This window comes from Lepus europaeus, chromosome 18 (genome assembly GCF_033115175.1).
Source record: "Lepus europaeus isolate LE1 chromosome 18, mLepTim1.pri, whole genome shotgun sequence".
NCBI lineage: Eukaryota > Metazoa > Chordata > Mammalia > Lagomorpha > Leporidae > Lepus > Lepus europaeus.
In genome coordinates, this window is record NC_084844.1 from 65,761,849 (window position 1) to 65,773,941 (window position 12,093).

General features: G+C 42.4%; 1 protein-coding gene across 1 annotated transcript; it reads left to right on the forward strand.

Moving 5' to 3' along the window:
- Positions 1-826, forward strand: LOC133776497 (prolyl hydroxylase EGLN3-like). Its single transcript, XM_062215412.1, has one exon. It carries the CDS (start codon positions 75-77, stop codon positions 753-755), a length of 681 nt encoding a protein of 226 aa, XP_062071396.1. The 5' UTR covers positions 1-74; the 3' UTR covers positions 756-826.
- Positions 827-12,093: the final 11,267 nt, after the last annotated feature.

Genomic DNA, 12,093 nt, shown 5'->3' on the forward strand with positions numbered 1-12,093 from the left:
TGGGTGCTGCGGCGGGTCGCTCCCCACTCCCCACGTGCACGTGGGGTGTCCCTGCCCTGCGTCCTGCAGGTGAGATGCCCCTGTCACACATCATGAGCCAGGATCTGGAGAAAATTGCCATGGATTACATCATGCCGTGCCTGCACGAGGTGGGCTTCTGCTACCTGGACAACTTCCTGGGCAAGGTGGTGGGCAACTGCGTGCTGGAGCGCGTGAAGCAGCTGCACTGCGAAGGGGCCCTGCGGGACGGCCAGCTGGCCGGGCCGCGCGCCCAGGTCTCAAAGCGGCACCTGCGCGGCGACCAGATCACGTGGATCGGGGGCAACGAGAAGGGCTGCGAGGCCATCAGCTTCCTCCTGTCCCTCATCGACAGGCTGGTCCTGTACTGCGGAAGCCGCCTGGGCAAATACTACGTCAAGGAGAGGTCCAAGGCAATGGTGGCATGCTATCCAGGAAATGGAACAGGTTATGTTCGCCACGTGGACAATCCCAATGGTGACGGCCGCTGTATCACCTGCATCTACTACCTGAACAAGAACTGGGATGCCAAGCTACATGGTGGGATCCTGAGGATATTTCCAGAAGGGAAGTCGTTCGTAGCAGATGTGGAGCCCATTTTCAATAGACTGCTGTTCTTCTGGTCGGACCGCAGGAATCCACATGAGGTGCAGCCTTCCTATGCCACCAGATACGCCATGACTGGTACTTTGATGCTGAAGAAAGAGCAGAAGCCAAAAAGAAATTCGGGAATTTAACTAGGAAGAGCAAGACTGAGCTCACTGAAGACTGACCATGCTGTGACATTCGCTGACCTCGTTCACTTTAGTTACAGTTCCCGAATTTTCTTTAAGCATTGACACCCAAAGATGACAAGAAAGTCCCCTTGAGTGTTTGTCTCCCTCATGTCCTGTCTTGTGTGTGGTACTTGGTGTTCTCTTGCCAACACTGTGTTGACCTGCAGATACTGTCTCTGCCAGACGAACTCACTTGCTACTCCAGAAAGACCTGCACATGTCCCTGTTGGCCAGCGGGTTAGCTGATAGGTTTGGTAAAACTGGTTATTGAAACAAGAGCCTGGGAGCACAGGGATGAATCTTACTTGCACTTTATATACGCTTCCTGATTTGAAAGGAGGAGGTTTGCAAAAAACAAAACAAAACAAACAAACAAACAAAAAACAGAGCATGGTGACAGATACCACAGAGAGGCGTTATTAAGCCTTAACAGTGGGAAACCAATCTATGTCATCTGAACAATTTCACGATCTAATGGCATTATTACCTCTAGAAAGGGCTTCTGTTATTGTGATCAACTTATAACTGTCCCAAGGTCTGGACACTCCTTTTTTCGTTCTAGTCCTGCAACCTGACCTTTCTGCCTCTGTCCCATTTTTTTCCTGAAAATAATGATCACTGAGGACAGCATCATTCATTCTCTATTTTCACTGCTTACCTGGAGAACCTAATTCTCCAGGTGCTAAAACTAGAAATGAGTTCTTTTGGTTGGAATGGGAATTTGAATTTCAATCGAAAGACGAAAATCTCCCTGGTAGTTGAGTGTGGACCACCGGGAACAGTGTAGCTACTGACGGACATGCAATAGCCGTGTGTCTCTTCAGCAATTGGAGAGGGAAGATGGAGCGGGAAATGTCGATATTCCCGTGGTTTTTGTTTTTTCAGTTTTCATTTTTTATGAGCCCACCCTTACCTGACAAAATTAACCAGCCTCGGGTGCTGTATTAGAGAAAGGAAATGGAAATAAAAAGAAAACCTCAGAGAGCTGTTTGAATTCTTGCACATTATCTGTCCTGTCTAGCTTTTCCTCGGCTCCCCTGACGCTGCAGCCCCACTGTGGATGGCAGTGGGGCGAGCATCATGGAATTTGCTGGAAATGTGGAAGCTTCTACCACAGCAGCCAGCAGAGATCCCACTGCCTCAAGACCTCTGTGTTGAGAGCCCATTTTATGAAAGTTACACTTCCTACTTTTCAGTTCTACTCTTGTGTTTGTTTAAAAATCCCATTTATTTCTTGCTTGAAAATCCATGAACGTCAAGGAACCAGAAATATTTTCATCAGTCACGTACAGACTTTCCAAGAAAGAAGTTTATTTTTTTCTTTCCTGGTTTCAGAAAGTTCCCATTGTTCACTCTCACAGTTGCTTTATTTTCTTTCACTGCAGTACTTCTCACCCTCTAACTGACTATGTAATTTACTTTTTTATTTTGTTTATTGTCTTGTGTCCTTTCTCTTGAGTGTGAGCCCAATGAAGACAGGGATTTTGTATGTTTTTAATCAATACAATATATTCCTAGCACCTGACATAGTGCCTAGCACACAGTACGGGCTCAGCAGCTATTTTGAATAAATATAATCTCCTACACTAGCACTAATAATTTGATTAATTTCCTTCATCTTTGGCAAAAACGCTTGCTAGCTTGATTCTACCATTGTTGACATAACTCATTTAGGCTAAGAGTTTTTGGAAGCTTGGTCATGGTGTCATTTCATGTTCATGTATCTAGGAATATGTCATCCATTGGCCACTGTGAATCTGAAAATTGAACAAGTGATATTTCTGCCCTTCTGTGTCTTTGGACTATGGGGGTAGCTTAACGGTAGTTTCTGGTAGTAGAGTACATTCCTCCTTTGGCACCATTTTGGAAAACTGAAACAGAAAAAGAAGGAAAGTTGTTTATTATAGAATTTGTATTCTGTTAATATGTTTTCATGATCACTAATGTCATGGGATTAATAGTGACCTTATTCTGAAGAACCATGATGTATTTCCAATAGTGTGTCTGTATCATTCAGTGGAGTCAATATTTTGATTTGCCAATAGATCTGACTTCTTCGACCTTGCTATGCCTTCCAGACAAATGTACATAAACTAATAAACTAGATATCAAATAAAAAAAAATCACCCACAAACAAAGGAAACATTGACTATCTTCATCAAAAGACTTTGATTTGGATGCAGTCTTTTCTACAGAAGTCTTACAACATGTTTTATAATTGTAAAATTACTAGTGAAGTCCCTCATTCAATACAAAGTCTGAAAGAGGTCAAACAACTTGCCCAAGGCTCCTCAGCTAACAAATTACAGAAGCAGGATTCAAACCCAGGAAGAACTGTGGCTTCAAAATGCTTAGGATGTATGAGGAAGTATAAGACAAATATAACCCCAATGAATCACTTTCTCTTGATTGTGACCAAAGTGGCTCAATTATGTAAAACAACTCACACTTCCTAGCACTTTCAATACTTGCTCTCAGTTCATAAAAAAAGTATAAAAAGGAGTGCTATTAAATATGTACAGATCTCAATATATAGATTTCTTCCTCACACATAGAATATCTATCACCCGATAAACAATTTAGTGATGAAAGGAACCATGGATAAATTTAAAAATTGTTTTATTTCAAATAAAATATCTCAGGGTAAGTTGAAGGAACCATGGAACTGAACAGCAAACAACACATACATTATATGAGACAACATAGATAAAGTGCTCAAAACAGTGCCTGGCAAACAATGGGCAGGCACCAGTAGGTAGCTCCCTCTGCGTTGCTCCCCAACTTTGGTAACAGACAATTCTAGGCCGGGATCACTGTCTCTTGCTAACGTGAGGCACATTACAGGCTTCATGATCTGGCCCTGGCAACTTCTCTGGTCTTCTCTCTCACCTCTCCTGGTCTTGCACTCAGTCCTCTAACAACAGCAAACAGCAGCTGGTTCTTCTACACCTATCTCTGATTCATTTTGTCCCCATGCCTGGCAAACCCTTTCTCTATGCTCATCACCCATATCATGCCTATATGTCTCCTCAGGGCCGTTGGGCAGCATTTAATCACAGACCTTGGCAACCTACCTAGAACATCCTTCACCAGGTTTCTGAGACACCCCATCCTCATGGGTCCTCCAACCTCTCAAAACACTTTATTCCTCATCGTATATGAGGTCTATCTCCTCTATCCAAATATATTGAAACTGTCTAGACCTCCAAGTTCAATCTCTTCTCTCTTCTAATGAGACATTAAGAATTTAGCCTTTGGGGTTGGCACTGTGGCTCAGCAGATTAAGCTGCTGCCTACAGTGCCAGCATCTCATATGGACAGTGGTTCAAGTCCCAGCTGCTCCACTTCTGATCCAGCTCCCTGCTTATGTACCTAGGAAAGCAGCAGAAGATGGTCCAAGTGCTTGCCACCCACATGGGAGACCAGATGAAACTCCTGGCTCCTGGCTCCTGGCTCCTAGCTCCTGGCTCCTGGCTTGGGCCTAGGCCAGCCCAGCCATTGTGACCATTTGGGGAGTGAACCAGTGAATGGGAGATCTCTCTCTCTCTCTCTCTCTCTCCTCTGCCTTTCAAATAAATCTTTAAAAAAAATAACTTGGGCTTTAGATCCTGAGTCCCCAGATTTGCTTCTTATTAGCTCTGTAGCTCCTCTGCTTCCTCATCTACAATGCAGGTAACAATAGTATCTACCACACAGAGTCATCCAGATCAGATCAACTGGGGTCAAAGCAGTGGCTCACTTGGTTAATCCTCCACCTGCAGCACTGGCATCCCATATGGGCACCGGGTTCAGGTCCCAATTGCTCCTCTTCCAGTCCAGCTCTCTGCTGTGGCCCGGGAAGGCAGTGGAGAATGGCCCATGTGCTTGGGCCCCTGCACCCAAATGGGAGACCAGGGGGAGGCACCTAGCTCCTGGCTTCGGATTGGCGCAGCGCCAGCTGTAGCAGCCATTTGAGGATTGAACCAACAGAAGGAAGACCTTTCTCTCTGTCTCTCTCTCTCTCTCACTGTCTATAACTCTACCTGTCAAGTAAAAAACATATTTTTAAAAAAGATCAAATCAACTAATACATGTAAAATGCTCAGACCAGTGCTTAGCACACAGAAGACAGTTCATAGCCACTGGCTGTTCTCATTAATGTGATGATAGGAAGCACTATTGGGGCAGGCATCTGGCCTAGTAGTTAAGACAACCATATTCCATACTGGAGTGCCTGGGTTTGAGTCATAGCTCTACTGTCAATTTTAGCCTCCTGCAAATGTGCACCCTGGAAGGCAGCATGTAATGACTCAAATAATTGGGTCCCTGCCTCTCACATGGGAGACCTGTATTGAATCCTGGCTCCTGGCTTTAGCCTGGCTCAGCCCCTGCCATTGCAGGCATTTGGGGAGGGAACCAGTAGATGGGAGAACTCTGTTTTTTCTCTCTTTATTTCTCTACTCCTCAAATAAAAACAAATGAATAGGGGCCAGCACTGTAGTATAAGTGGGTAAAGCCTCCGCCTACATGCCAGCATCCCATATGGGCACCGGTTCAAGTCCTTCCTGGCTGTTCCACTTCTGATCCAGCTTTCTGCTATGGCCTGGGAAAGCAATAGAAAATGTCCCAAGTCCTTGGGCCCCTGCACCTGCAAGGGAGACCTGGAAGAAGGTCCTTGCTCCTGGCTTCAGATCAGCACAGCTCCAGCTATTGAGGCCAATTGGGGAGTGAACCAGCGGATGGAAGACCTCTCTCTCCCTCTCTCCCTCCCTCCCTCCCTCTCTCCCTCTGTAACTCTGCTTTTCAAACAAATAAATAAATCTTTAAAAAAAGAATGAAGTTTTAAAAAAGAAAGCGCTTTTGCTGTTTTTGTTTTTATAATATATCCCATCTACTCTCATGAGTTTGAGTATCAGTATTTTCCAAATTTCTATCTGTAGCCCACAATAACTGCCTAAGATCATTAATTAGATATCTCAGATGTCATTTTCAATTTCAAAAGTCTAAATCAGCACTCTTGTCCCATCTCCTTTTAAATGTGAGTTTTGTCCTTCCTGTAGCACTCAATCACAGTACTAGACAAGGAGCTCAACTCAGCTAGTTAGTTTCTCTAACTGAATACTCATCCTTAGTATCACCCACTCCTTCACCCCCATACCAAGCCCATCGCTAGGTCCAACCTGAAAAATAGCCACATTCGGCGCTCCTTTCTCCATCTCCACAGCCACCACCTGGCTGTCAATGACTGTGATGCTGAGACTAGCTCTCCATGGACCTTTTCTTCCCCCATTCTCAGATCAGCAGTCAGTCAAGTGATCTTTTTGAAATGAAAAAATCCTGGGGCTGGGCACTGTGGCTCAGTGGGTTAACACCCTGGCCTGAAGCAACGGTATCCCATATGGGTGCTGATTCTAGTCCCAGCTGCTCCTCTTCCAATCCAACTCTCTGCTATGGCCTGGGATAGCAGTGGAAGATGGCCCAAGTCCTTGGACCTGGAGGAAGCTCCTGGCTCCTGGCTTCGGATCGGCACAGCTCCAGTGTTGTGGCCATCTAGGGAGTGAACCATTGGATGGAAGACGTCTCTCTCTGTCTCTACCTCTCTCTGTAACTCTGCCTGTCAAATAAATAAAATAAATCTTTTAAAAAAATCCTATGATGTCTTTTAAGCCCTTGCTTAAAATCCCTCAATAATTTGAGATGAAACATTCATATTCGTCCCTAGAGTCCTGCATTATTTGACATGTGTTTTCAGAAGCTATTGGAAAACCATACTTATCTCATGACATCCCTTGCTCTCCACCCCACCAAGGGCCATCTGAAGGAGTTTTCCATTAGCTGCTTAAACAATCCACACTACCTTGGGTCTCAATACTTTTTCTTGGCTTGAAACCCCTAGTTCACTAGTTTTCTCACTAATTCCTGCTTACCCTTACTTCTCAAGCTTGAATTGTTGTTGAATTGTTCCTTAGAAAAACCTCCCCTGACCTCTCCAGCTAAGTTAAGGCCCCCTGCTATATTTCCTTACATAACTCTGTACTTTTGCTTCATTAGAAAAACCATGAAGGCAGGGGCTATGTCTGTTCTGTTCAGAACAGATGCTCAAGGCTCAACAAAGTGGTCTACAACAGGTGCCAAATAATTACCTATTACATAAGTGAGTGTCCTATTTCATCAAGTCTAAAGCGCCATCAAGGTGGCGGCTTTACTTGCTTTGCCACAGCACTTGTCCCACAACCAAATGTGCTTATCAACACCACACTGAAATGGTTATAGGTACCCAATGTTTTTGGTTGAGGCACACTGGCTCCATTCTTTGTTTTTCCATTGTTGAACTTTGCCAAGTAGTTCTCCTGTATCATAGTTCATTCCAATAATGACATAGGATAAGATGCATTCATGGGGCTGGCATCATCACTCAGTGGGTAAAACCTCCACCTGCAACGCTAGCATCCCATATGAGCACCAGTGTAGTCCAAGCTGCTCCACTTCCAATCCAGCTCCCTGCTATTGGACCTGGGAAAGCACTGGAAGATATCCCAAGTGCTTGGGCCCCCACACTCATGTGAAAGACCCAGATGGAGCTTCAGGCTCTTGGCTTCAGTCTCACCAATCCCTGGTTGTTGCAGCCATCTGAGGAGTGAATCAGTGGATGGAAGATCTCTCTTTCTCTCTTTCAAATGAAGAAATAAATCTTTAAAGAAAAATTATGCATTCCTAATGTGAAAAAAATAATGTACATGGGAAAATCGAGTAAATAAAGCAGATCACTATGGTACATATTGTTCTAAGCTCATCCTGACTAGTTAATTTGAGATTTCCCTTTCTTTTTATCTACTCTTCAAATTTTGTTTAAAAGTAACTGATATCTTTCCAAAGCAAGGCAGAATTTTAAAAATAAAAAAGCTAATTTTTAAAACTCAGTTTAAATTTTATGAGCTCTGGGAAGGATTTTTGGCCATCAAGTTAGGGTAGGGTGTTCTGTTTAGAGCTTTCAAAACATTTGGTTTTTATCTCTATGCATACTTGCATTCTATTATTGTAATCCCCTCACAGATTTGTCTCTCCAACCATACTGGGACTCCCCTGAGGATATGATTTGATGTTTACACTGGCATCACCCCCAAACTGGGCCCAGTGCTTACAGAGTTAGATGCTCATGAGATGTCTGTTTTGTGAATGAATACATGAATCTATAAAACTGGCCCTGGGTTTAGAACCATCTTACAGGGAGCTGTCTCCTTTCCCTGAGCTCTGGCTGTGCCAGTCTTCTATGTTCCTAGGATACGCCAAACTCTTGGTGATTGCAAGGCCACTGACATACCTTCTGCCTAACAACGTCCTCCCCTCCCTGCCTTGCTCTTCTTATGGTTAGTTCCTGCTCATTCTTCAGGTCTCAGCTTAGATCTCTCCACAGAAAAGTTCTCCCTGACCACACTATAGAATGCTTTGTTTATTTGGGATTATCTGTCACCCCCCACCCAGTAGTCCAAAGGCCTGTAAGGGCAGGGACCACCACTAACAATGTCTAGAGCTGAGTAGTACATACTCAACAATTACATATGGAGTGAAAGTGCTTACTTAGCATTTATTTGAAAAAAAAAAAAAAAAAGGTGATCAGCAGATCGTGAAAGACCTCATCTGCTATGGGAGGCAGCTTGGCCTTTACATTACAGAAGGCAGAGAGCTAAGGGTTTTCAAGTAGGGCAATGAATGACCAGATGTTTCCAATGCCCTAGTTCTAAGGGCAGTCTTTTAATCATCATTAAAAGCACATCTCGTACAAATATTCCTTGTAATTAGTTGTTCTCCCTCTAGTGATGTGCACAATTCTGTCATTTCCATTTTATCTGGAGACAGGAGTTCTCTATTATAACATAACGTGTTCATTCATATTGAACAATGGGGGATAGCATTGGAGTGCAGGGTCCAGGAGGGATGTTCAAGCGGGGTTGCCTCATTTATGATGGGAGCAAGAGGGGAGATTCCTGTCCTGGAAACAAGAGCCTTGGGAGGAAGGTGATTGAGAAGCTCCTAAGTGAAAAAACCTGTTGGCTTGCTTCTGCATGGAAGCAGCAAACTGTGGACTTCTTGCTGTTTTCTGATCAGCCCCTCCACCCACTCCTTCTTTACAATATATTTAGGTGAATTGCAGTTGGGAAAAGCAGCTCTAAAAATTGATCCAGGCCCTATTTTTGGAAGGAAGGCTGGAATCAAAGATTTTAAGCAAATTTAAAACTTCTATTGGCAAAACAAAGACAAAACACAAATTGACCAAAAATATATTTGTAAAAAATGAATCCCCTTAGTGTTTAAAGACTTCTTACAAGTTTTAAGAAAAAAATAAATAACTCAACAGCAAATAGGCAAAGGAAAAAAAAAAATCAGGCAACTAGCACATTACTAAAAAAATTAGAAAAAAAATCCAATCTCACTAATAATGAAAGGCAAATTTAAAATACTGCCTGAAATTTTACATATTAGATTTGAAAAAATTTAAAGGACTGAAAATAACTTGTGTTGTAAAGAAAATGGACAATCGGGCATTTTCATATGTTGGGGAAAGGATACAAAGGAATAACTTTTTTGGAAAGTAATTTGGTAATTTTGTCTACAACATAAAAATGTATTACTTCAGTGAAGAATATCAAACTAGGGGAAAGTGACTTTCAGTTTTTTTCCTTTATGTACTTCCATATTTTAAAATGCTTGATGAGTATTATTTTATAATTAAACAAAAAGTTTTAAAAATATTTACCTATTTGACTAAGAAATTCCATATCTTGGGGCTAGCACTGTGGCACAACGGGTTAACACCCTGGCCTGAAGCACAGGCATCCCATATGGGTGCTGGTTCAAATCCCAGCTGCTCCACTTCCTATCCAGCTCTCTTCTATGGCCTGGGAAACCAGTAGAAGATGGTCCAAGTCCTTGGGCCCCTGCACCCACGTCGGGGACCCAGAGGAAGCTCCTGGCTCCTGGCTTTGGATCGGTGCAGCTCTGGCCATTGTGGCCAATTGAGGAGACCTCTCTCTCTCTCTCTCTCTCTGTCTCTCTCTCTATCTCTCTCTGCCTCTCCTCTCTTTGTGTAACTCTGACTTGCAAATAAATAAATAAAATCTTAAAAAAAAGAAATTCCATATGTAGCAATTTTCCCCATGAGTTACTCAAAAATAAATATTATTCAAAAATATGTTTTTAAAAGAATTGTTTTACAATTCTACAGAATTTGTAAAAGAACCCAAAGATTTTAAGCAAATTTAAAACTTGTGTTGTAAAGAAAGTGGACAATCGGGCACTATGCATTGAACTATGAGCTGGAAAGTAAGCTGGCTATTTACACCTGTGACAAAAGTAAGATTATGTACACAGAGGTTAATAAGTATACCTATATTAATATGTTAATACATAGTTCAATGTGATTGATCTCTACAAAGGAATACTAACAGGTAGATGTACTATATGGAAAAATACTACTAGTCATAAACCATGATGAAAAGATAGCAAAACATCATCATTATATGATACTGTTACTATTTAATATAGTTTGTATTTATGTATCCATAAAATACAGTGGTTTAGAATTCACATGATCATTTGCAGTTTCCATTCTTTGTGAACATTGTTAAGTCCATCATGCGTGATCATCTCTCCCAGGCATGAATGAATCATAGCTATAGAACCTCTCTGGGAAAGCAAGAGTAGAGCTGGAGAATGGGGACTGGCCCTGGACCTCTATCTCAGTGCAGCTTCATTCTCTCCTAGTTTGTGTGTACACTCCTGAAGAGTAAGAATTGTTTCACTGTAGGAGAGAGCTGGAAAGTAAGCTAGCTCCTTGCACCTGTGATAAAAGTAATATTTATGTAAAGAGGTCTCTGAAAGTGACTGTAATAACCAATACCATTCCCTTTCTCCCAAGCCCCACATCTCCTCCCAGGATCATGTTGCACACCTTGTTATTTATCAATTATACATTAATGAAGTTCAAAAGAAATCGGTTCCTTTAATTTTGTACAGCATGTCTATTTACTTATTCTCATGTGAAGGATGATATCAGAACCAAATACTAAAAACCAAGGAAACCTGATTGCAAAAAAACTACAAAGTCTCTAACTAAAACCCAAAGAACCTCACTGTCATCTACAATCTGATCTATTTATGTTCAGCTTTTAACACACCCAGGAAACATCTGCAGAACTTAGGAAAACCCCTACTCAAACCTCACAGTGTTTAGAAAGTATGAATCTCAGAATCAGAAGAGACCTTACAGATCTGTTTTTAAACACCTCATTCACAAGGACACTAAAGCTCCGAGAGCAAAACTGGCTCAGACCAGACCACACACCAAAACCAGGATACCCTGAGTCTTGAGGCCTTCTCTGGCTCCCTTCACCCCCAGAATCAAGCCTATTTGTACAGCTGAATACACAGCAAGAGGAAAGCAAAATTAGTATAGATTTTGATTATAAACAACTAAAAATCTGGTTCATTATTGAACAACTTGGTTTCCCTCTCTCTGTTTTCCTAGACAGAGTTAGCAGGTGGTACAAGAGCAGGCCCACAAGAAAACTCCTTGGCATCATCTCCTAGCTTCATCCCTTTGTTGTGCCTACAGCATGATCAAAATCTACAGAGCTACAAAGTGCCAAACCATAGCTTCCTTTACTGACAGCTAAATCCATTTATCCAAGTATATTCATTCTCTAAACAAAGATTTACAGAGTACCAACTCTGCCAGGTACAGCTCTAGTTCCTGGACAGCTCTAGTTCATGGCAGTTGGGGTAAGGGTTGGTTATGTTCATGCACTTAGAGAACCGGCAGCTCTGCTGGACCCAAGGTATTTGGTCATGGATCGGGCCAAACTGCATATATTCATCATATTGAGTCTTCATAATAATGTCTACTAACTGGCTTTGGTGGTTAGGACTAGCATTATGTTCAAGTACATTTATCTACATTACCAAAATCACAGCCAGCCCTGGTACACTGAAAACCAAGTGGTGGGCCTGGACCTCTGAAATATTGCGGCACAGATGCTAGAGCTGTCCTTGTTAGCAGTCTGAGTAAATGGTCTCTAAGAATGAAAAAGTGTTTAATTCAGTCACAGATTGCCTAAGAGAGTCTATAAGACTGTACTTAACTTTATACCCTCACTGATTCTGTTTGGATTCACAAGCAATTATTGTCTGTTCAGTCTATTCTATACACTAAGAACTACATAAACAAAAAAGTATAAGATGTTGCCCCTCCCTCCAAAGATATGCTGATGAGATGGACACAGGCACCATCAACATGATGCAGTAAGTGTCATGAATGAGGCAG

Coding starts and splice junctions, on each gene's coding strand:
- LOC133776497 (XM_062215412.1), top strand. CDS start 75: ATGCCCCTGTCACACATCATGAGCCAGGATCTGGAGAAAATTGCCATG.